This window comes from Ictidomys tridecemlineatus, chromosome 10 (genome assembly GCF_052094955.1).
Source record: "Ictidomys tridecemlineatus isolate mIctTri1 chromosome 10, mIctTri1.hap1, whole genome shotgun sequence".
Classification (NCBI taxonomy): Eukaryota; Metazoa; Chordata; class Mammalia; order Rodentia; family Sciuridae; genus Ictidomys; species Ictidomys tridecemlineatus.
The window spans coordinates 14,684,440-14,710,441 of NC_135486.1; the positions used below are offsets into that span (position 1 = coordinate 14,684,440).

Genomic DNA, 26,002 nt, shown 5'->3' on the forward strand with positions numbered 1-26,002 from the left:
AAAAATGGCCCCTTAGAATATCATTAAATAGCACTGCCTGGTCTAGTCAAGTGTCCCCCAAAGGGCCAGGGTTTGTTGTGGGGCAGGTCGCTCAGAAAACACACCAAGTCCCAGTTTTGTAGAAATTGAAGAGTCTTTATTGTCTGATTGGCCAGGACTGCTCTCTATAGGACCAAGTTGACTCTGCAGGAAACAGCCTTGACCTTTAACATATTAGGGTTTTTAAAGGCAAAAACCACATCCAGGTTGACGTAGCAACCAGCAAGCCAGCAGGAGTACAGAGGCTGAATAAAGCCATTAGTGAAACAATGCAATGTCCTTATCATTTTATTTTTATTATCATTCAGTATTTCTCATGGGATTTTCCATAATCATAATCAAAAGAGAAATGGATCAAAGTGACCCTAGTGGAGTACAAGTTAAAGAATAGCTATTAAAGCTGGGCACAGTGGCCCACACCTGTAATCCCAGCAGCTCTGGAGGCTGAGGCAGGAGAATCTTAAGTTCAAAGCCAGCCTCAGCAATGGTGAGGTGCTCAGCAACTCGGTGAGACCCCGTCTCTAAATAAAATATAAAATAGGGCAGGGGATGTGGCTCAGTGGTTGAATGCCCCTGAATTCAATTCCTAGTACAAAAAAAAAAAAAAAAAAAAAGAATGGTTACTAACATCTAAACAGTTATTCTCCGACAAAGTACACTGCCCAAGGAAAATGGGAACCAAAGAGAACAATGGGGGCTGGGGTTGTGGCTCAGTGGTGGCTTGCCTAGCGTGTGAGGCACTGGGTTTGCTTCTCAGCACCACATATAAATAAATGAATAAGATAAAAGGTCCATTAACAGCTGAAAAAAATCTTTTTTAAAGATATGCCTGACAGGGGCTGGGGTTATAGCTCAATTGGTAGAGCACTTGCCTGGCATGCACAAGGCCCTGTTATTTATAATTAAATTTCTCCCCAGCACCATTTAAAAAAAAAAAAAAAGATATACCTGACAGTAAAGTGTATTTTGACATATTCAGCACCTGTTCTTACAGGTTTTATGGTTAGGGGAAATTATCCTTATCTCTTCAAGTTCTGGGATTTGGTCTCTTTAAGGGTCACAAAAATCCTTCTCTTGAGGGTAATTTTTGCTTTTATGTGCATTTCTGGGCCTGCATTTCTTCTGCAGATAACAGGGAATTTTTTTACTAAGGAATTTAACATATCCTGTGGACTTACACCAGGCAGGGCTTCAGGCAAATGCTTTTTGAAAGTGAAAACCTGGGGGCTGGGGCTGGGGCTGGGGCTTAGCAGTAGCACACTTGCCTGGCACATGTGAGGCTCTGGATTCGATTCTCAGCACCGAATATAAGTAAATTAAAAAATAATAACAAAGGTCTATCAACAACTAAAAAATAATTTTAAAAAAACCTGTGGGGCTCAGCACTGTGGGCCCATTTTGTAGATTGATTCCCTTACCCTCCTGTTCCTACCACTTCCACAGCAACTAGGCAGTCCTTTTTTGAGCAAAACAGAAACCAGAATTACCTTCCAGAGCTCTGAGAGGACTAAATCTGATTTGTGTGAAGCCCCTGGAATATGATAGGCATTTAACAAATGGTCCTTCATTTTATATCCTCTACTCTCTGGAATCCTGTCTCCAAATTAACATAATGTAAGTGGGAGAGGAATTTAGACACTTTATTGGGATTTGCTGGTCTTATGTGGCGCTCCACACACCCAGCTCTCAGCAGATGGCTTTTAGGACTCTTCCCAGGTGCTACATTTTGTCCAGTTTCCTAGCATCTCCCCCTGCATGTGCCCTTAGGGCAGGCAGGTGTTAGCCTTAATCATTCCCAACCAAGTACACCTCCAGCTTTTACATTCTGTTGTTCTGTTTTTCCTGATTTTAACCTTTCTCTCTTTTGTCTTTGTCCCTTTTGGTGTTCTCTGCCTTCTCTGAGGACACTGCTTTATGTTGCTAGAGGGCTCAGAACTAAAGACAACCTGGTCCCCTATAGATTAGGACCTAAAAATAGACTTACGGCAGTCTGGGTTTTTTTGTTTTGTTTTGTTTTGTTTTTCCCCTTTTTAAACAGCAGTGGTGAAGATCTGTACCTTTCCAGTTGAGTTATTGACCCTGCAGTATTTGCTGTTGTCTTGCCAGCACCTATAACTACCTAGGAAAAAAGACAAACGAGATGCTGGAGGCTTTTGAGAGGAAGGACTTCTCTTCAGCCCTGAACTATCAGGTAAACCATTTATTGATTGATTTTATTGGTTCATATTAATTATACAGAAGAGTTAAATTCCAGACTTTCTCTTTGCTTCATATAAACTCACAGCCTTTCCTACAGGAGGGTCTTTCATCTTCTCCCTCATCAGCATTCCTGGCACACCTGCCCCCATGGAAACCACCTCACTCCCTTTTGCTTCACTTGTTTCAAACAGAACCTGTCCCCATTGTCCCTGTCTGATCAAGACAGTTTCACAGGGAATGACTCTTCTCTTCCTTTTGGAAAGGATCTTATTTTTACTTCTATCTTCAAAGTAGTTTTGTGACTATAAAAATATGGTCCTAGATTTCTGGGAAATGGACCACATGCAGCCCCCTTGAGGACTCATTTGAGTCATCAGAGAATAGGAGGAAGCTATGAAGCTGGGAACGTAAAACTGGGAAGGCTTAAACCAAAGGCAGGCAGGTCAGCACCCTGGAAATGTGCCCAGATAGAAAACAGCCACCAGGCAGGAAACCTCCTGGGGAGCCACAGGGAGACACTTTGAAACAGGAAGAGAAAGCAGCTGTGTGATGTGTTACAGAGAAGGCCCTAGAGACAATAATGGTGGCTGTGAATGCTGCACAGAGGATAGCCCAGCTGTCCAGGGAAAGAAGAGCATCACTGAAGGGCAGAACCCATGGAGACATAAGTGGAGAGTGGGTGCACTGTTGGTAAACGGGATGAAGAGGAAAGCAACAGGGGCTGGGGATGTGGCTCAAGTGGTAGCGCGCTCGCCTGGCATGTGTTTGGCCCAGGTTCGATCCTCAGCACCACATACAAACAAAGATGTTGTGTCCGCCGATAACTAAAAAATAAATATTTAAAAAATTCTCTCTCTCTCTCTCTCTCTCTCTCTCTTTTTCTCTCTCTCCCCCTTTCCCCCCCCCCCTCTCTCTCTCAGGAAACAAACAGGGTGGGGCCTGGAGACATGGGGTTTTCAGCATAGCATTCAGTGCTGAGAGGAGCAGCCAGAGAAAATAAGTGACAGTGAAGGAGAATAAGCAAAGGCAAAACAAGTGGATTCTCCTCATAAAGCTCAGTTGAGGGATCTGTTTGAACGGACAGGCCACCATCAGGGTAATTAGAGAATTACTTAGCTAAAGTACAAATATTCTAGCAGGTAGGGTAATCTGCAGCTCCAACCTGAGGAGAACAAGAGCAATCAGTACCAAGGAGTGCTTGATTCTTCTCCACCCTTCGGCCTCCAAATTGGGCCAGCATAAATATAAATCTACTTCCTTCTTACAGTTTAAATAGTTTAATATTTACCCATGATCCAGACTAGGTGAAGCTAACAGCAGAAACTATGTAGGACACAAGAAGCTGTGTCATCTAACTAATCATGCCACGACTTTGGTTTAAAATAGGGTTCAAGAGTCTGAATTGTGCAGAATCTGCCATCTCTTTGTTTTCATTTTCTTTTTTTTTCTTTAGTTCCATAGAAGTTATTTATGAAAATTCCAGCCTGTTCTGAACCAAATGAAAGGGAAACCGTAAATGGAGCAAACTGAGGCAGCTGTGTAACTGACCCTGCACTCAAGCTTCTTTTGTGGCTCAGTTTCTATCTTTTTTTTCCCTTTAGTCCCTAATCAAATAAATCATCCCATTCAAAGCAGTGTTACGGCAAGGTACAGTGGCTCACACCTGTAATCCCAGGGGCTCAGGAGACTGAGTCAGGAGGATCAGTTAGTTCAAAGCCAACAACTTAACAAGGCCCCTAAGCAACTCAGGGAGACCCTATCTCTAAATAAAGTATATTTAAAAAGAGGACTGGGGGCGGCTGGGGATGTGGCTCAAGTGGTAGCGCGCTCGCAGGGCATGCGTGCGGCTCAGGTTCAGTCCTCAGCACCACGTACAAATAAAGATGTTGTATCTGCCAAAAAATAAAACATTAAAGAGATTCTCTCTCTCTCTCTCTCTCTCTCTCTCTTAAAAAAATAAATAAATAATCTCTCTCTCTCTTAAAAAAAAAATAAATAAAAAGAGGACTGGGGGTGTTGAGGCTGTACCTCAGTGGTAGTGTACTTGTCTGGCATGTGGAGGCACTGGGTTCGATTCTCAGCACCACATTTAAGAAAAAAAGGGTCTACAACAACTAAAAAATAAAACTAAAAAAAAAAATTTTGGGGTGGCTGGGGATTGGCTCAGCACCCCTGGAGTCAATACCCTGTACAAAAAGAAAGAAAAAGCAGTGTTAGTAGGAATTCAGTTTAGCACATTCTCTGCTTCTTACTGAAGACAAATGTGATGGGGTAAATTTACTCGTTTACTCATATGCCAGGGACTGAGCTAGCATTTCGATGATTTATGCCAGATGCAGAATTTCAATAAGGCTGGTTATAGCCCTCCAAGAGCTTACACTTAATATACCCAATTTAAGCAATGGAATTATGTGCAGCCCTTTCAGAGAATGAGATATAGGCGGACATGGTGATCTGTAATCCCAGCTACATGGAAGGCTAAGGCAGGAGGTTCGCAATTTTGAGGCTAACTTCAGCAATTTAGTGAGACCCTGTAGCAAATTTAAAAATCAAAAGGACTGCAGGGGATGTAATTCAATGGTAGAGCATTTGCCAAGCAAGCATGAGGCCCTGGGCTTAGTCCCCAAGAACTGCTTAAAAAAAAGGAAAAGGAAAACCCTCTGATCCTCAAGAAAACATTATCCATTAATCAGAAGGATTGGATTATCACTCTTCTTATCAATATCAATACTTTTTTTGGTGGGGGGAGGGGACTACTTCCCTAGCTCTTTTTATTTTTTATTTTGAGACAGGGTCTCACTAAATTGCCAGAGCTGGCCTTGAACTTGTGATCCTCCTGAGTAGGCCTCCCAAGCCACTGGGATAACAGGTGTGTGCCACTGTGCCCGGCTTAATCTATTTTAGAATACAGCACTTCTAGCGGTTGAATAACTAGAAGTTAATTCTCATAAAACCATTGTAGTGGTCCACTTTATGCTTTGAAGACAGTCCTTGCTTCCCTGCCACTGTGACTTATTTTTAAAAGGATATGATTCTTTCTCTTCCTCTCTCCCTCCTCCCTAATCTCTCCTTCTCCCTAATCCCGGAGAACAGGATTACCTTTCTTCCAGAGTTGTCTGTCCTTGAACATACAACCACCACAAGAAAAAAAGTAATTCAGACTTTGGAGATGGCACAGAAGATCTCAGAAATTATGTCTCCCAAATTAACAAGTGAATTACAACTGCAACAGAGAATTTGCAGAATGCAGCCTTTGAATCACTTTAAAAACCCCCTGTTCCCCTGGATGGGCAGAATCATAACCTCTGGGACAGTAATCTCCTATACTTCCCCTTTGTTAGCAAAGCAATAAAACTCTTTTCCTTTTTCTCAAAACCAAGTCCTTGTTATTGGATTGGCATCAGTTGCAAGGACTGAGCTTTCTGTAACAAGACAGCCTTGTCCAAGCACCCCTTGATTATCGTGAAGGTACTCGGAGGTATGTGTACCACGACTTACAAAACACTACACTAGCTGCTAAGTTTTCCTCATAAACTGGTGGATAAGGGATGCATTCCCATCTTACCACCTGTAACATTCTACAGTTTTCACTTTTTTCTGCATGGGCCTATTCTATAAAGTTAGTATGCATGAAAAGATCCTACCTTATCCTGGGTGGATCGTCTCTGTTTCTTCCAACTACGATAGGCCTTCAGAAAACTTAGATGTGCACACTTTTTAAAATTTCCATAATTTGCTAAATTCCTTAAGTTGTTTTTGGAAGGAAATGGAAAGAGAATACAAAAAGAAAAAGAAATGGAGACACACCTCAACTGACCAGGGATGCTTTATTAAGCAACAGAGGGGCACATTTTCAAGGGGAAAATGGCAACTGGCTACAAGGATCTGAGTTTTATAGGGTTTAGCAGGGCCACATCTTGGGAGCAGTTTGTCAGATACTTTTAGCAGGCTGGGGAACTTGACAGATGAGGGAAATTGTCCTCAGTTTCCCTTTTTCCCTGAGGGGTTGTAAGTTTCCACCTCCTTCAGCTTTCACAGTTCACTAATGTTGATTATAGATTTGTTTATTCTCTTCTAGTTTTGCATCCAGAGATTTATCAACTTTGTGGTCAAGCTAGGTAAGTGCCACATCTGTTTCCTGCCTTGTCTATTTGTTGGGGAGTGTTAAAGGGAACAGAATCTCCTCACTTTCTCTTGAGGGTTCAACAAAAGCACTGTTGACTGCTCTGTCGCAAGCTGGGTTCTGTTTTTAATACTACCCTCCAGGGCCAGCTATATAAAACGGTTCAGTAACCCTGATTGGGAGGTCTTTGATAGTCTTCTACAAATCTTCTCCAGCTTAGCATGTTGTTCCCCACACCATATGTACTGCACTTTCTCTACCTTGTTTCTCAACAGTCAACATTTGCCTCTGCTCATTAAAATTCTGCCACTGAACTGTGACTGACTTCAGCCTAAGTACTTGGGGAAGGTGGTCTGAATACAGATTTTACTAAATTGTGAATGACTGACAGCTCTCCCAAGAGCATTTGAAATTTAAAGAGTTTATTAAAACAGATAAGCCTGGGGCTGGGGATGTGGCTCAAGCGGTAGTGCGCTCGCCTGGCATAGTGTACTCACCTGGCATGCGTGCGGCCAAGGTTCGATCCTCAGCACCACATACAAAGATGTTGTGTCCACCGAAAACTAAAAAAATAAATAAATAAATATTTTTAAAAATAAAATAAAACAGATAAGTCTGGGCTGGGGATATAGCTCAATTGGTAGGGTGCTTGCCTTGAATGCACAAAGCCCTGGGTTCCATCCCCAGCACCAAAAAAAAAAAAAAAAAAACAAAAAACCCAAAACACAGGTAAGCTTAAATGGATGAAGGTTTGGATAATATGACAAAATAAAATTGGGGGGAGAGGGGATACAGTGAATCTGAGCGGAGGAGCTCTCCAGAGTGTCTTAAATGATGTCCCACAACAAATGACAAATGCTACCATTCACTCATCCTCTGCAAGAGACCTGCCCTTGGGCCAAATGAACCTGGGTCAAGTCCAGGAAGAGTTTCTGGTGTTTTCTTGGCAGTCCTCCCACTTCCCCATGCAGAGCCTTTCTGCCTCACCCTGGAAACTTCCTCCTCCCCAGGCACCTATTATGTATCCAGCCCCTCCTTCCCAAAGGTTCTCAGCTAGCTCTCTTAATCCTTCGAAGACAGTGTTTCCATTTGCATTTGTACTGTCATGACTTTTGTCATATTTGAATACTGCCCATGCTATTAATTACCTATTATAATTCCCTTGTCCTGGACAATACTTTTCACAAAATTGTGGTTTGACATAATAGTTATATGTTCCTACAAAGTACATTGAAAGGGCTAGGGATGTGGCTCAAGCGGTAGCGCGCTCGCCCAGCATGCGTGTGGCCCGGGTTCGATCCTCAGCACCACATACAAAGAAAGATGTTGTGTCCACCAAAAACTGAAAAATAAATATTAAAAAAAAAGATTGATACTGAAAGGTTAAAAATAACTAGAAGTTGACCTCTATGATCATAAGATCATCTTACTTACCAGCTATGTTACTGCAACAGTTTTGTAAAACGTGAATCTAAGATATTAACAGAAAGGATTTACTTGTTTGTCTGAATCTTTGCATTTTAAGGGTGGAGGAGCTCTTGAAGATAGTTTTCATGACCTAAAAAACATATCTTTAAAAAGCTCTCCAAGCACAGTGGCCCATGAGGCAGGAGGATCCCAACTTCAAAGTCGGCCTCAGCAAAAGTGAGGGGCTAAGCAACTTGGTGAGACCTTGTCTCTAAATAAAATACAAAATAGGGCTGGGGATGTGGCTCAGTGGTCGAGTGTCCCTGAGTTTAATCCCTGTTACTTACTTACTTATTTACTTACTTACATACATACATACATAAAATAAAATAAAAAGATCTTTTCAGGCTTCATGGGAGTTGAAGTTTTCATGACTTGGTCAAAGGAAGACTTATTAAAGAAACTTGTCTTGGGCTGGGGATGTGGCTCAAGCGGTAGCGCACTCGCCTGGCATGCGTGCGGCCCGGATTCGATCCTCAGCACCACATACAAAGATGTTGTGTCTGCCGAAAACTAAAAAATAAATATTAAAAAATTAAAAAAAAAAAAAAGAAAAAAAGAAACTTGTCTTAACCTAAAGACAACTCCTTGCTCTACCTACTCATAATAAGTCTGGAAGTCCATTTTGCATCTGCCAAAGTTTATTCCATATGTTTAATCCTGCTAAGTAATTTCCTTCCCAATGCTCAATTGTTATTTTAACTAAATTCACTTAATAAAAGGAAGTTACTTCTTATAGCTTGAAACCATAACAATAGGTAGCTAAGAAAACAAGTGACAGATATTTTAAAAGACAGGGATTAGGGATTATGGCACAAGATTATTGTGTTTTTGCATACTAACTGGGCACCCACTTCACTTGCTTCTTCAGCCTGAAGGCTTTGTCTTTCCTCAGTTCTGAAAAAGTCCCTATTATCAGCTGTGAATATTGTCTTGACTGCATTCACTGAAGACTGTCATTCTGAAAATGTATTAGATGGATTTTGGATCTTCTCAAAGCTGTGCTTTAATTTAAAAAAATATCTTTCTGTGCTATATTCTGAATTTCCTTAGGCTTGCTTCTTAAAAAAATCACCAATTTTTTTCCTTAGCTATGTTTTCTTCTGTTTAATTTCCCTGAACAAACAGTATGCATTTTATTTACAGTATTTTCTTTTTGGCATTTTTTCAAGTACACCTGGCTTTGTTTGTTTTTGTGATACTGGGAATTGAACCCAGGGCACACAGATGCTTGGCAAGCACCCTACCACTGAGGTACATACCACTGAGCTACTTGACAGGTTGAGGCAGAAGGATTGCAAGTTTGAGGACAATCTCAACAACTTAGTGAGAACCTAACTCAAAATAAAAAATAAAAAGAGCTGGGTATCTCAGTAAAATCTGCTATACCACACACACAAAAAAAATTACACCAGTATATACCTTAAGTCGGATTATCCTCAAGGGCTATTTGGTTTCAGATCTTTCTTATCCTTATAACTGTATTCCTGATAGCTTTGGATCCTCCTCCTTTGCTTGCAAAGGTTGACTTTGAGCCTTACTTTGTTTTGTTTTATAGTTTGTTAACATTTTCCAGCATTCCTGTGTGTGTGCAACAGGAAAAGTCCTTTCTTTGTCTACCCAGTCAAGGTGACAGTATTGACAAGAAATGTGCCTTTTACTTGGCATCTTATCCTAATGTAGAAGTCATTGTTGGCATAAGATCTATTCTTTGGGATGTTTTTGTGGATGTGGACAGTGCCAGATATGTTTCCTCATTTATTTTTCTTGTCTAGGTTTTGGAGTATCTCAGACCAAAGCCATCATGACTCTGGTCTCTGGAATTCCAATGGGCCCACCTCGACTTCCACTGCAGAAAGCCACCAGGGAATTTACTGATAATGCTGAAGCTAAACTGAAGAGCCTGGATTTCCTCTCTTTCACTGGTGTAAAAGATGGAAACTTGGAAGCCTGTAGCTAGTGCCTCTCTATCTAATCAGGATATGTATCTTGAGACCTCATTCATCTTGAATAGTACATTCTTTTCTCAGGGACTTTTTAGATGAAATTGAACTAAACTTTCTTGTAGCAAATGAAATCTCACATCAATCAGCAAATAAATATCTACTGTGAGAGTTGGGTGTGTAAGGGTCCAGCGAAAAGTTGGAGGAAGAGATCACCTAGAGACTGACTCATGCAATTGCAGAAGGGGATTTATTGAGGATCCAATTCAGTGCGCTGAGGCTCCAGGCTCACTCAAGAAGGGAGAGCAGCCCAGAGCCCCGAGCCAAGGTTAAGCAGTGCTTAAATACACTTTTTGAGGAGGCCGGGGGCTTTGCATACATCAGAACAAATCAGCATGAGGCGAGGGAGAATTGAACAACAACTCTGAGACATGATTAGCACATTCATTGGCGGGAACAGGTCGGCGGGGGTGATTGGTCATTCCTACAGCGGGGTACACATTCAAACTGTTTGGTCTAGGCCCTGAAGTGTGTCCGTGCTGGACTGCACAGTTTCTGGGAGGGGGTTGTTTTTAGCTTCTACATGAATTGCAGGTTCCAGGAAAACAGAACTTAATTTCACTTCAGGAAATTGCAACTTAACAGAACTTTAAACTTGAAACAAATCTTAATCTTATCCTTTACATTTTAACTTAGGCTTTGTAGTTTAAAAACTTTACAATGCCCGGTCTTTTACATTTTAACTCGGGCTTTGCAGCTTAGAAACTTTACCCTTTCAGGTGCAGCAGGATGCACCCTCAATCCCAGCAATTTAGGGATGTGTGCCAGCCTCACAACTTGGTGAGACCTTGTCTCAAAATAAAATAAAAAGGGCTGTGGAGATAGTATAGAGTACCCCTGAGCACAATTCCCAGTACTCCCTACAACACAAAGAAAAAAAAAAAGATCGTGACCCTTAGTCATTTATATCACAACTTTTTTTTTTTGTAGAGAAATCACTGTTTATATGGATGAAATGGAATCAAGGGAAATTTGTAATTGATTAATTTCATCTCCTCTTGGGAATTCCCATTAATTTCTGGTTCTCAATTCTATTTTAAAATCTTCTAATTTTAAACCACTATAATGTACTTTCATTTTAATATTCATTTGGAATCTAGGAAAACTCTCAGCTGTTGCATTTAAAACAAAATTACAACATGACTCAACTATAAATATTAATAAACCAACTGGCTCATTTGGCTGCTTAGTCTAACTCTAAAAGCACTGTTTTCAGGTTAATTTTGATGTCATAGTTTTCTTCCAAAGCTTTGGGTCAGGAGAAGATTCACTCCAGTTCTTATTAACTGGAGAACCCTTTAGGATGGTGCTGTGATATGGATGTAGTGTATCTCCCAAGGGTTCCTGTGGGGTAAACTTGGTCCCCAGGGTGGTGATGTGGGAGGAAATAGAACCTTTAAGAGGTGGGAGCTAGCAGGAGGTTGGGAATCACTCTGGCTGCCTTGGAAGGGAATGCTGGTCTCCTGGGGTGAGTTCTTTCCAGAGTAGAGTGAGTTGTTACAAAAGTTTAAGACTGAACTCTGAATGGCCAGTTGGCTTCCTCTCTGGAGATGTGATCTTTCCCTCTCATGTACACTTCTGCCACCATGACGCCATCTGCTGTGAAGCCAGAGCTGGGCAGAGCTGATGCCATACCCTTGAACTCCAGAACTGTGAGCTAAATTAACCCTTTCAGCTGGGAACAGTAGTGTGTGCCTGTAAATCCTAGTGACTTGGGAGACTGAGGCAGAAGGATCACAAATTCAAGGCCAATTGCACCAACTTAGAGAGCCAGTCTCTTAAAAACAAAGGATACTGGGGATGTAGCTCCAGTAGTAAAGTGCTCCTGAGTTCAACCCCCAGTATCAATAAATGAGACAAGTCATTTTTCTTTTAAAAGTCATTCAGCCTCAAGTATTTTGTTATAATGATAAAAAACTGACCTCCGACTAAGGTGAAGTAAAGTGATCCACCCACAGGGTTGGAGTGAATAGGCACTTCAAAAGCATCGGTTGCTGCTCTTTGGTTCTAAACATTTACTGTGGGGCTGGGGATGTGGCTCAAGCAGTAGCGCACTGGCCTGGCATGCCTGCGGCCAGGGTTCGATCCTCAGCACCACATACAAAAAAAGATGTTGTGTCTGCCAAAAACTAAAAAATAAATATTAAATAAAAAACTAAAACAAAAAAAAAAAAAAACATTTACTGTGCTGATTCTCACCCTTTGCGTGCCTTGTCATCATGCTTCAAAAAGTGAAGAAAATCAAGGATTTTGTGCTCTTAGCTGGGTAAAAGGATACCAGATCTACTAAGAAAAAGATAGCCAGGTGTGGTGTCACACACCTATAATCCCACTGACTTGGGAGACTGAGGCAGGAAGATGGCAAGTTTAAGGACAGCATAAGTAACTTTGTGACTCTGTCTCAAAAAATATTGAAAAACAGGGCTGGGAGCCAGGCGCAGTGGTGAATGCCAATAATCCTAGCAGCTCAGGAGGCTGAGGCAGGAGGATTAAGAGTACAAAGCCAGCCTCAGCATAGCAAGGCACTAAATAAAATACAAAACAGGGCTGGGGATATGGCTCAGGGGTTGATGCCCACGTTCAATCCCCAATACAAAAAAGAAAAAAAAGGGGGGGGGATTGGAATGTGACTCAGTGCTTAAGTGCCCCTAGGCTATAATAGGTAAGTTTCAAAGCCACAAGAGAGATAGTCAAAGCATCAAGTGAACCCCTCTCTCAGGTTCAATCCCTGGAAACCCCTCCCCCAACTATTAAGTGAAAGAAAAATAATGTCAAAAAGTTTGAAGCAGGGGCTGGGATTGTGGCTCAGTTGTAGAGCGCTCTCCTAGCAAGTGGGAGGCCCCAGGTTCGATCCTCAGCATCACATAAAAATATATTGTATCCAACTGCAACTAAAAAATATTTTAAAAAATAAAGACATTGTGTCATGTCCATCTACACCTAAAACAAAGTAAATATTAAAAAAAAAAAGTTTGATGCAGCCAATATCTTCAATATCTTTTACCTTGATCATCACAAAGAGAAGGCAGAGGAACTGAAGCAGTCCGCTCCCAGGTTTGGCAATGAAGGAACTGAAATGAACCACACAGGCTGATTTGAATTACATTAAACTTGTTAAGAAATACAGACTATTTTACAGACAGTGGCAAATACTCACAGCCCTTTTTTCTCATACCAAAGGAAAGGCCTTCCCCAAAGATGAATCCACATCTCTGCTTCTTTTTTTTTTCCTCATCTCTGCTTCTTGCTATACAGAGATCTGACAGAGCTGAAAGTGTCAAAGCACCAAAGGACTTTTGCTCTGGGGCAACACAAGTTCCCCTGTGCCACCAAGAAGACACAGTGCCCTAAATTATTTTCATGGCAAGTCAGCTTCCCTTCCATGGTGAGTCCAGCAGTGCTATTTCTCTTCCCAACAGCCACTTTTCTTTAGCAATAGATTTGAGTAGGACTTAATATCTCACTTTGACTTTTCCATACATCTTTTTTTTTTTTTTTTTGGTGGTGGTGCTGGAAAAAACCAGTATTGGGCAGATAGGTTAGGATCCAGAGAATAGAGGAATTGAAATGTTAATTCCTTCAGAGCCCTTCCTCCACCCTATGCAGATAATCTGCCACTGCTCGCACCTGTAACCAGTCCCAGGAATTGCCCCTCCCTAAGGGAGTCATAAAATTGTTAATTAATGTATGCTGGGCTGCTCCATCTGGCCCTTTCCCCCATCCGTCTGCTTCTCACTTTTTGGCCATCCCAGTGAGCATTTCCTGGGCCTAGTCATGTAAGCAGGAAGGAGAGAGAGAGGGGAAGAGAGCAGGGAAATAAAGGAAGCCTAGGTTATTAAAAAAAGGCAGAACCCTCACTTCTTGGGATACCAGGGTACCAGCTAAGGCCTCCATCTCCCTCCTGGGAGAAGTCTTATGTTACCCCTTTTTAAAATAAACCCTGTTTTATATGCTTGCCTCGGCATGCTTCTCTAATGTTATATTTCAACATGTGAGGGAGCAGAACTAGTGACTGGTAACCAGCAGTATCAGTGGTACTGGGGATAGAACCCAGGGGTGCTCTACCACTGAGCAGCATCCTCAGTCCTTTATTGTCAGACAGGGTTTCATTACATTCCCAAGGCTGACCTCAAATTTACAAACCTCTTGCCTCAGCCTCCCAAGTCACTGAGATCACAGGCATATGCCACTCTACTGGGCACACTTTAGCATTTAAGTTAAACAACCAAAAGAAAAAAAAAAAGAATTCTTGGGAAAATTTTTTTCACACAACTAGTAAATATAATGGAATAGAATCCACACACCAAATAGGGAAATTGTTTTCAGTAGGACTAGTTATCTTTATCTGCTTATCAGCTACCAGAATATTCAAGTTCATGCCAGATGAACTACCTGAGGATGCTGTCCATCCTGGTTGACCTCTGGTATATTTTCTACACAGCAGCTAGAACGCCTTCTATTTATTTATTTATTTGGTATTGGGGATTGAACTCAGGTACTTGACCCCTGAGCCACATCTCCTGTCCTGTTTTTATTTTTATTTAGCTTAGCACCTTGCCATTGCTAAGGCTGGCTTTGAACTCACAATTCTTCTGTCTCAGTCTCCCAAGCTACAGGGATTACAGCCCTGTGCCACCGCACCCAGGTAGAATGCTCTTTATAAATGTGAATGTCCTACATTTGAGCCATTTGTGGGCTGAGGTCCTTTAAGCACAGAGGCATTTTTAAATGTTAACTTTTGGTGTGAGGGACCAGCTTTGTCACATTTGCATATGTAAGCATATCTGAGACCCTGGAAATGGCTTCCCATAAGCAGGGAAGTATGTCAGCTTCTCTTCTGGGAACCTACATTCCAAGTCCAGTGTGCCCTATCTTTTGAAAATTGGGGAAGATGTTAAAATTACCACATACTTTTTTCTTGGGATCTTTGGACCATGGTGAAACCAAATGATTTACTGTTAGTGCTTGAGTGAATGGGCACCTCTAAAGCACGTCAGTCAATGAGAGCAGTAAATAATACTTGCAGGAGTATTACCAAAAGCGTGGTCCTTGTCCCTGATGCCAATCTAATAACGGAGGACAGGGTTTTGAGAAAAAGGAAAAAGGAGGTTTATTGCTTTGCTAGCAAAGGAGAAGCACAGGGGACTCCTGTCCCAGAGGCTATGATTCTGCCCATCACCAGGAAGAGGAAGCTTTTAAAAGAGGTGATTCAAAGGCTAAGACCCACATGTTCTCTGTCAGATTTGCAACTCACTAGTCATTTCTGAGATCTTCCATGCCATCCCAAAAGTCTGAATTACTTTGTTCCAGTGGTGGGTGTGTGTTTTCAAGGATGGATAATTCTGCCTGGGATGGAGCCTGAGAGTAGGGAGGAGGAGAAATTAGGGAAAGAGGAAGAGAAAGAAACATGTCCTTACAAAAAAGTTGCAGTGACAGGGGAGCAAGAGCTATGTTCAAAGCATAAAGTGGACCACTGTTAAATTAAAGTGCCCCTGGGCTCAATCTCCAGTGCCACAAAAAAGGGGAGAGAGCAAAATTTAACAGTGATTATTACAACAGTTTCAGATACAAACTATTCCAAATACTCCAAAGAAAAAAGATATCTAAGAAAAAAAACCTTAGATTTTATTTACACATTAAACAAGAATTTATTGAGAATTTAGTATTCCAGGCACTTCAGTGAGTGACCAAGAAGTGTCCCTGCCATAACTTGTGCTTAATTCTTTCAAGAGACCTTGGTTTTTATAGTATTGGAATGACTACAAAACACCTATTGGACACCTAATATGTGCCAGGTACTGAATTAAATCCCTTTTGTATGCTATTTTTGCTAACCTGCCCTAATCTCAGATTTTTAGGCCATTTGGCTACATTTCTATCTGGCTTAATCTTGCCAATTTTGAGGACAAGAATCCTGAAGCCAGAAGTCCCTCTTCAGGTGGGATAGTTGAAACTGGTTGGATGCAAGATGGTTACCAGAATGGCCATGATGCAATCTCTAACTTCATTATAATCCTACCCACATGCTAAGTAACACCCTTCCCCCAAGCACCATGAGAATTGAAAACTGCCATATGGACGACCAGAAATAACCACAAAAGGAGCAAAAATGAGATGGTGCAGAAATTAGGGAAATATCCTCCCATTCCCAGAAAAAACATCAATATTCCTCACCATTATTTCTTTTACCCTACATCCATACCTTCACAACACCCCAAGGGTGGGAAATTGGTTTGCAATTTTATCTTGTACTTATCCTAGTCTTAACCAGGAATAAGTCCCTTTCACTGCTCAATCGGTGCTTTGAAAATTTGTGTAAGGTTCCCTGCATGCTAAACAGTCACTCTATCACTGAAATACATCCCCAGGGAGGGAGACATTTACTTTAAACATCAATAACCCTGAACAGTATATATATATATATATACATATATATATATACATATATATATATATTTTTTTTTAATCAGTACAAGAACCTCGGGAGTGCTCTATCACTGAGCCACACGCCTCCAGCCTCTTGATAATTTTAATCTGTGAAATAAACTGACAATAGGTTAACTCGAGTTTTGGGGGAGGGAACATAATAAATTTCTTTATGTGCAAAAACAGCTTAATAAATTGCAAACAGGGACTCAAAGGAGGGCATCACAGTTGAAATTTAGATAGCGCTGAACAAAGGGCTGGGGACCTGGAGCAGCCAGGAAGTGGGGGAGCACAAGCCCTGTGGCGCCCTGTCACGAAGATGAGTCTCCCAGGCAACCGGATGGGTGGAGATCTGCGGCCCCGGGATCAGACCCCCGCCCCTTCTCTGAAAAGGTCTTTCTTAGTCAGAAAGGGGTTTCAAAGGGGAGAGCCAGTTTACATCCGTTTACTTCACTAATGCAGATTTCCTTTATAGACGGAAGTTCTTTTACAAAAGGGCAGCCTTTCAGACTCAGATTGGTCCGCAGTTTTTCAGAATAGCCATCTTGAAACGCGCCCAAGAAATATATTCCGGGGTGGCATATTTTGAGGTACCACGGGCTGCTGTGATAGAAACTGTCAGACACAAGGGCATCACAACGCTTAGGCCCTTGATTCCCTACCAGGCTCGGGGGCCGGTAGCTCGTTCCCGGAAGTGGCCAATCCAGGGCCTAGGCCCCGCGCGCTGCAATCTCTGGCCGACCGCGGCCTCGAGGCGCGAAAGGGCTGCTGCCCCGCCCCCTCCCGCGGGGCGCCCTCGCGGCCGACCTCGCCTTTTGCGCATGCGTGCACGCGCTAACTCCGCCCACCGAGCTCCGCGGTCGGAGCCATTTCGCCGCTGCCTGGGTGCAAGAGGCCGCGTGCTTTCTAGCGGTCTCTGAAGGAGACCGGAGTCGCAGACGGTCTTAAGAGGGCTGTGCTCTCGGGCACCGGGAAGCGGAGGCTGGTAAGGAAGAGACTCTGGCGTCGGGCAGGGTGGCGGGCGGGTGGTGAGGCCGCGGCTCTGCGGCGGCTTTGTGTGGAGCGCGGGCGGCGGCGGGTGGGGGAGGGGCGGCCGGCGCCCAGATCGCGAGTGTGCGCGTGCCCGCCGTGGCGCACTTGGTGCGCGCGGGCCTCGCGTGGCCCAGGCCCCCGCTTTCTCCCTGTCCCCCTCACTCTAGTCCCTTGCACGCCAAACCCGCTGCGTCTACCTCCGGGCTTGCCGGGGCGCGGTCGCGGCCGAGGGAAGGTGGGGGTGAAGCGCCTACGGTGGTTGTCGCGGGAGCGCCGCACGCCCCAGGGCCCGTGGGGCCTTCTTTCATTCACGCGATCAATCGGCACAAGCCCGGTGGGTCGGACACGGCCCCTACCCTTCCCTCAGGGTGGTGGACGGGTGCGGTGAGGAGCAGGCGGCTGAGAAACAAAGGTCTTGGTGTGCCCGCCGCGGAGGAACTGAGCGTGTGCGCGGGAACACCACCCTAGGGAGGGTGGAGGGGGGGGCCTCGGGCCCGGGCTGCGTCCGCCTCCGCGCGGTGGCGGCGTCAGTGGTGGCCGAGGCCGAGACCTGGCCCTGGAGGGTGGAGAGGGGAACTTGAGAGAACGGGCTTCAGGTGGCGAGAGTCGCAGCACGGTTGCCTGGTGTACAGGGAAGGTGGAGAGGGGTGAATAGGTAGTTTCCGCCACCACGCAGTTTTCGTGCTCTGTGTTCATGAAATTGTGGCTTCTCAGATGGGGTCTATTTTCTGGGACAAATTATTCTTGGTATCAGTTTTCTCTCTCTCTTTTTTTTTTTTTTAAAGAGAAAAGGGAATCGTAGTAATGCTTATTTCAAAGATGAAATTTTAAAAGTAGTCCTTAAAAGGATCCCCTGAGGATGTTTGGCACATAGTAAAGGATTTTCAGGGAGTGAATTCCCACTCCCGAATTTTGATTTAATTTAGTGGATGGTAGTGCCATTAATGGATATGGAGGGTGGTTGGAACAGATCCGGGAAGGAAATTTAAAATTCCTTTTTGATTGAGATGCCAAGTTTGCATGCAGATGGATATGTGAGCGCTTAGATGAATTTGACTTTGGAACTTGAAGACAAAGTATATTAAACTTTTTAATATTTTGGCCCTATAACCGAGTTAGATGAGACTACCTAGAGAGAAATGAATTTAGTGATCTAGTATTTAATATTTTGAATTACTCATTTACTGAGTTCGTTTTTTTTTTTTTTTAAGTAATTACTCAGGGATGGAATTTACAGGTGGGCATTATTTACAATCACTGTTACAAAATACTAGGGATAATCTGATTAAAAAGAAAGGATTATTTTGGTTCAAGGTTTCAGTCCAGGGTGGATTAGATTAGCTCCACTGCATTTTGGCCTGTGGTGATTTAGCACATGGTGGAGAGTTCTTGGTGAAACAAAAAACAAATATAACCTCCTTCTAGGGTGGGGGGTGGAGATCCTATACCCTTTCAAGGCCATGCTCCTTCTCCCCTTAATACAGGAAGGCTTTTCACTAGGCTCCACCTCTTAAAGATTCCACCACCTTCCAATAGTACCATGGAATTAATTAAAAGGAATTAAACCTTTTACTGGGTGGATCTTTGGACTTTTACCTGAACCATAGCAGACATCTTTATCTCCACAATTTTTCTCAAAATGGGATATTCCATTCTCTTCACCAGATGACTGGCAAGTTCATAGTAGGGACCAGCTTGATGTTATTAGACTTAATGCTAGCAAAATGCACTGGTAATGTTTTTTTTTTCTCAGCAGACTAAATTGATTAGTCCTCCCTCTGGTTTTATATTTTGATAATTATTTAGACTAGCATTCTAGATTCTCCATCATTTTTAGTATTTTATAGTCTGGAGTAGAGGGCAAGTGCCAACAAGTATGATACATTGGGTTTCAAGGAAACTTATTTCCTACAGGATTTTTTGTTTTGTTTTTGTCCCAGAGATTGAACCCAGGGGCATTTAACTGCTGAAAGACATCCCAAGGCTTCTTTATTTTGGGACAAACCTCTCTAAATCGCTAAGATTGGCTTGGAATTTGCAATCCTTCTGCCTCAGTTCTCCCCAGTTGCTGGGATTACAGGCCTTCCCTGCCTCACATGGCTATTTATTTATTTTTGTGCAGGGATTGAACTCTGGCATTGGACCACTATGCCACTCCCACAGCCCTGTTTTGAATTTTTATTTAGAGACAGGGTTTCACTAAATTGCATAGCACCTCACTTTTCCTGAGGCTGGGAAGCTGGCTTTGAACTTGGGATCCTCCTGTCTCAGCCTCCTGAGCCTCTTGGATTACTTCTGCCCCACTGCACCCAGTACACCTGGCAATTCTACAAGCTATTCCTAAAAGAGTTTTGGTGCTTAACATTTAATAGGTCACTGTCCTCAGTTAAGAAAGGGATGCTTAATGTATTTGGATGTCCCAAGATAATATGCACTCTGCAGCATGAAGGATAGTCTGCTAGTAGTCAGAAAGAGAGGAGACAACTACACAAAATTATTAATAGCCATTTCTTTCTTCCCTCTTTTTTTTTTTTTTTTTTTTTTTTTTTTGTACCAAGGATTGAACCCAGTGGAACTTTACCACTTTATATCCCCACCCCACCTTTTTTTGAGACGGGGTCTCCCTAAATTCCTGAGGGCTTCACTAAGTTGCTGGGCCTGACTTTGGACTTAATTCCTCCTACTTCAGTCTCCCTGGGATAACAGGCATGCATCACCACACCCAGCCCATTTTTTAATATAATATTCTGTATTTTGAATTTATGCCTCCATCATGAATGAATTACTTAGTTTTCTAAGCCTTAGTCTCTTCCTCTGTAGACAGTAATAGAATGTGCCATAAATTCCATTGTTGATCAGTAAATGAGTTAAAACAATAGATGCTCCTTGTAGAATGTAGGACATTGCATAAAATATTTAAGAAGAGATAAAAATCATTACTAGACCCCAAAGATAACCATTGTGGGGAAATTTCTTTACAACCTTGATCTGTTGACCTAGATTTTAGTAATTTCCAGGTAATGTTTTATTTCCAGGTTTTGGTATCATGCTATTTTTAACCAACTTTGTTTTCTTAGGTCCAAAGAAGACTCCTGAATCATGGGTGACGTTAAAAATTTTCTGTATGCCTGGTGTGGCAAAAGGAAGATGACCCCAGCGTATGAAATTAGAGCAGTAGGGAACAAAAACAGGCAGAAATTCATGTGTGAGGTACTACAGAATACAGTTTCTTTATGTGAATTATAGAGCTAGTTTTGTGGTTAAAATGTTTTTGTTTGGGAATGTTAAAAATCGGTTGCACAGTGGGAAAGAATAGTTCTTGTATTGTGACTGACTGCTATTCTCTTTCATTATAAATCATTTCCAAGAAAGCATTATTTATAGAATAATATAATAGATAAATAATTCTAACTAAAACTTAAATCTTCCTCAACAGTAGTAAAAATTAGAAAAGTTAGATAAGCTGTTTGTAATTTTACTACATCTTTAGAAACAAAGTGCTTGAAAGAGTAATTGGAGAGGTTATCAAATCAGGTTTTAATGTGATTAAACATGTTACATGAGAATATCTGAGCCACTTAAATGAATATCTTTATTATAATTTTAGCTTTTCACTAGATAGTACGGTTCAAGTTTTTTTAAGGTAGCCTTTGTGTTCTCAGGTGTGTTAGTTTTTAGTGTACTTTTAGAGTACTTAACTAAAAGTTAGCTGTTTATCTCTTAATGGACTATTTGAATTATAAGATTTTTAAGTAGAATTACCCAGCTTTAATACACTTTTTTTCCCTTGACTCTTGAAGGTTCGAGTAGAAGGGTTTAATTACACTGGCATGGGCAACTCTACCAATAAAAAAGATGCACAGAGCAATGCTGCCAGAGACTTTGTTAACTATTTGGTTCGAATAAATGAAGTAAAGAGTGAAGAAGTCCCGGCTATGGGGGTAAGTACTTGATATGTATGTTGTATAATGGAATGATAAGTGACTTCCTTTCATCCTTCTAGGTTCTTGGGGGTCAGATTAAACTAATATAAAACAGATTACCAGAAAAAGTACCAATTTATCATACAGGCAGGAGTATAACTGAAGAATAGCACATATACTAAAGTTGGAATGAACAGTGAATACTTCAGAATGATCCCTGGCTTTTGACCATTTCTACTTGAAATGGTACAAAAGTGATAGGCAGTCAGTAGAAATGGTACTTCAACTTTTGAATTTTGACCAGACTACCAATAATACAGGATAAGAAACTCAAGCTCCCAGTCATCTCTCTGATCACAAGGGTAAACAGCTAATATTCTACAGTATACTGTTGCTGAGCTATTAAGTTTAGTAACTTAGGTGTATTAAATTCATTTTTTACCTTTTGTCTTACAATGAGTTCATTGTAACATAAGAACCTCATATATTGAGGAGGATCCTTCTGCATCCTCAGAAGAAGAGGTGGTCTGTCTGGGCTTGTTGCCAACCTTTAATTTCCTGTCCAGTGATTCTGTAAAATTTTACTAGATTGATGAGAAGAGAGGATTCAGGACAATTGAGTTCCTTTTTGGGGGGTCCCTCTTATAGGCAGAGAGTTCCCTGTGCCCTTTGCCTCAAGTCCAAAGATGCATATTTTGTGGTGCCACTTCCTGGACTCTTTCATTTGTAAGATTATGCAATCTCAGTATGTATGGAAGACCTAGACTCATAATTTTTCACTTAGAGGGGAAAGTGTTTTGTGCAGTGGAATATCTTTTTTTTTTTTTTTGTTCATCTAATTATTTTAATTGTATTATGTGAGAATAAAATACCCAAACATCTTTTTTTTATTGGTATTTAATTAAATTTAATTCTTATTTATTAAAAAATGAAGCTAAGCATTTTCCAAAATATTGAAGAATTGTTGACGTGGTTTAGGTGAAATCTCTGGGATAACAAAGAGAAAGATGGTTTTTATAAAAGGTTTTGGCAGCCTGGTGCAATGGGGCAGTCCTGTAATCCCAGCACTCCAAAGGCTAAGGCAGAAGAATCACAAGTTCAAGGACAGCCTCCAGCAACTTAGCAAGACCTCTCTCAAAAAAGGACTGGTGTGGAGCTCAGTGGTGGATTGTGCCTGGGTTTAAATCCCAGTACCACAAAATACAATATTTAAGAATATTGTCTATATTATTTTTTTTTTAAAGAGAGGGGAGAGAGAGAGAATTTTTTAGTTATTGGCGGACACAACATCTTTGTTGTTATGTGGTGCTGAGAATCGAACCTGGGCTGCACGCATGCCAGGCGAGCGCGCTACCACTTGAGCCACATCCCCAGCCCCAAATGATTTCTATTGGTATCTCTTAAGCCCCCTCTCTCCTTTCCTAGGCTATTTATTGAACCCAGGGGCACTGTACCACTGCTCTATATCCCACCTGTTGTTATATAACCTCTAATTTGGAATCCTCCTGTGGCATCTTCCTTAGTTAAGTAAGTAGATGGGTTACAAGTGTGTGCCACCACTTTTAAACCCAGGAAATTAATTTTCATAATTTTTTATCCCGAAGAAGATAGATCAAAGTCCAAATGGTTCGTGGCAATATTTTTTCTTGTTAGTTTAAAGTTGGCAACAATCCAAATGTCTATCAATATGCTATTGCTTGGGCTATGTATATCCATATAACATATCAGTAAGGTTAAAATTTACATAAATCAGTATTTAAAGAAGTAGGAAATTCATTAAATACATAATGATGTTCTCTTTGGTATGTTTGGCCCCTCAAATATGCCCTTAGTTGGCTCCTTCCACTGTATTTTTTCTCAGATCTGACTTCACAAGCATGGCTTTCCATATTTACTGAAAATAGTGATCGTTTACATTCCCTATGTCTTCTATCTAGTTCTTCCCATTAGAATGTAGTTTCATGGAGATAAAACTCTGCCTTTTTTTGTTGTCATATCTTCCCTCTAGAATGATGTCTAGTTCATGGGAGCACCTATAAAAGATACTTATTTGAATGTTTGTTCATTAAATGTACTAAATGAGCCAGGTACAATGGTGTATGCCTATAATCCAAGCCTCTCACAAGGCTTAGGCAGGAGGATCCTGAATTCAAAGTCAGCCTTAGCAATGGCGAGGCACTAAGCAACTCAATGAGACCCTGTCTCTAAATAAAATATAAAATACAGCTGGAGATGTGGCTCAGTGGTTGAGTACCCTGAGCTCAATCTCTGGTACCAAAAAAAAAAGATACTAAGAAAAGTGACAGTACAAGCTGATATTATTGTTTGTGGAAAAATTATATTTACATACTTTATATATTTTTAAATGTGTGTACACACACACTCTCTCAGGTGAAAAGTTATGCATGATTTTTACTGCCTGAAATGAGAACTAAATGGTTTTGTGATGACTTTAAAAAAAAAAAAAGATGGGACTGAGATTGTGGCTCAGTGGCAGAGTGCTTGCCTAGCAAATGTGAAGCACTGGGTTAGTTCGATCTTCAGCACCACATAAAAATAAATAAAATAAAGGTATTGTGTCCATCTACAACTAAAAATATTTTTAAATGATGGGGAAAATATTGTGGGGAAGAAGATAAGACACATGCACGTCCTTAATACATTAAAAGAATTTTCTAGTTCCTGAACATAAAGACACTGATTCTGCTTTGACTTTTCCTCTCACAGATTGCCCCTCCTCCACCCACTGTTCCTGCTGAGACATCTGAAACCACAGCAAGTACTGGAGGAGAATTACCAACAACCATGGGAGGACCTCTTCCTCCACATTTGGCTCTCAAGGCAGGTAAGGGACTTGAATATGTGTGCATGACTGAAGATACTCAAGTCTTTCTTGGTTATCATCTTAGCTTTCTCATTTGGAGAGGAAAAAACTAGAGTAAACTCAAGATGTTAAGAGAAATGACCCATGATTATCTTAAGTTTGTCAGTTACTATCAGATCATATCAGATCATTTTATTTTTCTTAAAAATGTTCTACAGCATAAGTGTTATTAATTTTTGCCTCTGAAAAATTTTGTGCAGGCTAGAACATTTATTTAAAGGGTCTTAGAATTCTTTCAAGTGGGAGGTGCTGTAAATTGTACCTGGTTTCATATGTTAGGCAAATTCTCAATATTGAACTAAACCCTTAGCTTGCTTTTTCTTGTTTTTCATTCTACCAGCTATATTGTAGACCAAATATTACGTATGAATCAGCCCTTAAATCTACTACCCATTAAGTAAGCAAACATTGTCAGATTCTGCATATACTTTTATTGGGATGTCTACTGTAAGGAAGAATAAGTAGGATTTTGGTCAGATTGCTAAGGCTCAGATCCATTTTTTTTTTTAAAGATTTATTTTTTAGTTGTAGTTGGACTCAATAACTTTATTTTTATGTGGTGCTGAGGATCAAACCCAGGACCTTGCACGAGCTAGGCGAGCACTGTACCGCTGAGCCACAACCCCAACCCCTTCTTTTTTTTCCCCCCCCCAATGCTGGGATTGGTAGGCAAGCACTCTACCATTGGTCTGCATCCTCAGCCCTCTTTTTAGATTGAAAATTTAGGAAATAGCATCTACTTAATAAGATTGCTTTCAGGAGTAAATAAAAAATTACTAAAGTAGTCAACTTTAGTAATCAGCACTGTTGTTATGCTTTCTTATAAGAGTCATCACTTTCTAGCTGGGTGTGGTTGGGGCAAGAGAATTGCAAATTCAAGGTCAGCTTCAACAAATTAGTGAGGTCCTGAGTAACTTAGTGAGACACCCTGGGTCAAAATTTTAAAAGGTGAGGGGGGAACACTGGTGACTTTTTAAAATTACACATCCCTGGGTAGAATCCCCAGTACCAAAAAAAAAAAAAAGTCATCACTTTCTTACACCTCTTCATCTTCTTATTTCCTCGAGCAGTCAGTCCTACAGTTGACTTTCTTGTCAGGTTCTTTAGTAAAGAAACAAACATTGAATCTATTACATATTTGTAAGAAGTCTAAAACAAATCTTTACATGCTGGATTGTTTGTCACAAACTGTTGCTCATAATTTTTACAAAATAGCTTTATCAGCCTTGAAATTTGCAATTTAAATCTGTTTCAATATAACACTTCAATTGTGAAGATTTCAGGCCTTTTAACAAATTGTTGAAACTTAAAGCGCCAAATGTTTAAACATAAAGTGCCAAAATGGGGCTGGAGATGTGACTCAAGCGGTAGTGCGTGCGCCTAGCATGCGCGAGTCGCTGGGTTTGATCCTCAGCACCACATAAAAATAAAATACAGATGTTGTGTCCACCAAAAACTAAAAAATAAGTATTAAGAAATTCATATTCTTTCTCTCTCTCTCTCTAAAAAGTGCGAAAATCTACAGTAGGAAGACTCTAAAATATTTAGGTTTTTTTTTTTTCTTTTTTCTTTTCTTTTTTTAACCTTGATTCATCAAGAGAACAATTGTTTTCTTTAACAGAAAATAATTCTGGGGGAGCATCTGGCTTTGGTGGTGCTCCTGGACCAACCTGGGACCGGGGAGCCAACTTGAAAGATTACTACTCAAGAAAGGAGGAACAAGAAGTACAAGCGGTAAGTCACCCACTATTTTCACTTCTGGAAATGTAATTTGGGACTGGAGTCACAGCAATGTTTATGACATTAACAAGTTAATAATTCAGTGACTCTTTTAAATGATTATTTAAGACTGTTTACATGAATTACCATAAACCTAAACTACTGGTTAAATCTGGGCAGATTGCCT

General features: G+C 41.2%; 2 protein-coding genes and 1 long non-coding RNA gene across 10 annotated transcripts in view; 2 read left to right on the plus strand and 1 right to left on the minus strand.

The window, feature by feature from the left end:
- The window catches only part of Npl (N-acetylneuraminate pyruvate lyase), a 35,318-nt gene extending 24,284 nt beyond the window's left edge, over positions 1-11,034 (plus strand). For 4 of the 7 annotated variants that reach the window (XM_013356202.4, XM_013356201.4, XM_078022457.1 and 1 more), the window contains 3 exons: positions 2,146-2,230; positions 6,317-6,356; positions 9,604-11,034. In XM_013356202.4, the coding sequence (XP_013211656.1) occupies positions 2,146-2,230; positions 6,317-6,356; positions 9,604-9,788 (310 nt within the window). In that variant the 3' untranslated portion in view covers positions 9,789-11,034. Of the gene's footprint in view, positions 1-2,145; positions 2,231-2,798; positions 3,091-3,691; positions 4,158-6,296; positions 6,357-9,603 lie in introns of those variants that run through there. The other 3 variants (XM_078022456.1, XM_078022458.1, XM_078022459.1) reach the window with 3 other exon arrangements.
- LOC144367140 (uncharacterized) lies at positions 115-17,109 on the minus strand. 2 transcript variants are annotated; one of them, XR_013426429.1, is made up of 4 exons: positions 16,920-17,109; positions 6,859-12,902; positions 5,883-5,982; positions 115-4,424 (listed from the first exon to the last, which is right to left on the minus strand). It is a non-coding gene; the product is annotated as an uncharacterized LOC144367140 (long non-coding RNA). The 2 variants fall into 2 exon arrangements; XR_013426428.1 differs by having other exon boundaries at positions 115-5,982.
- The window catches only part of Dhx9 (DExH-box helicase 9), a 38,549-nt gene continuing 29,649 nt past the window's right edge, over positions 17,103-26,002 (plus strand). Inside the window, 5 exon segments of the mRNA XM_013356185.4 lie at positions 17,103-17,242; positions 20,367-20,499; positions 21,090-21,230; positions 23,940-24,057; positions 25,718-25,830. Coding sequence (XP_013211639.2) covers positions 20,389-20,499; positions 21,090-21,230; positions 23,940-24,057; positions 25,718-25,830 — 483 coding nt within the window. The 5' untranslated portion in view covers positions 17,103-17,242; positions 20,367-20,388.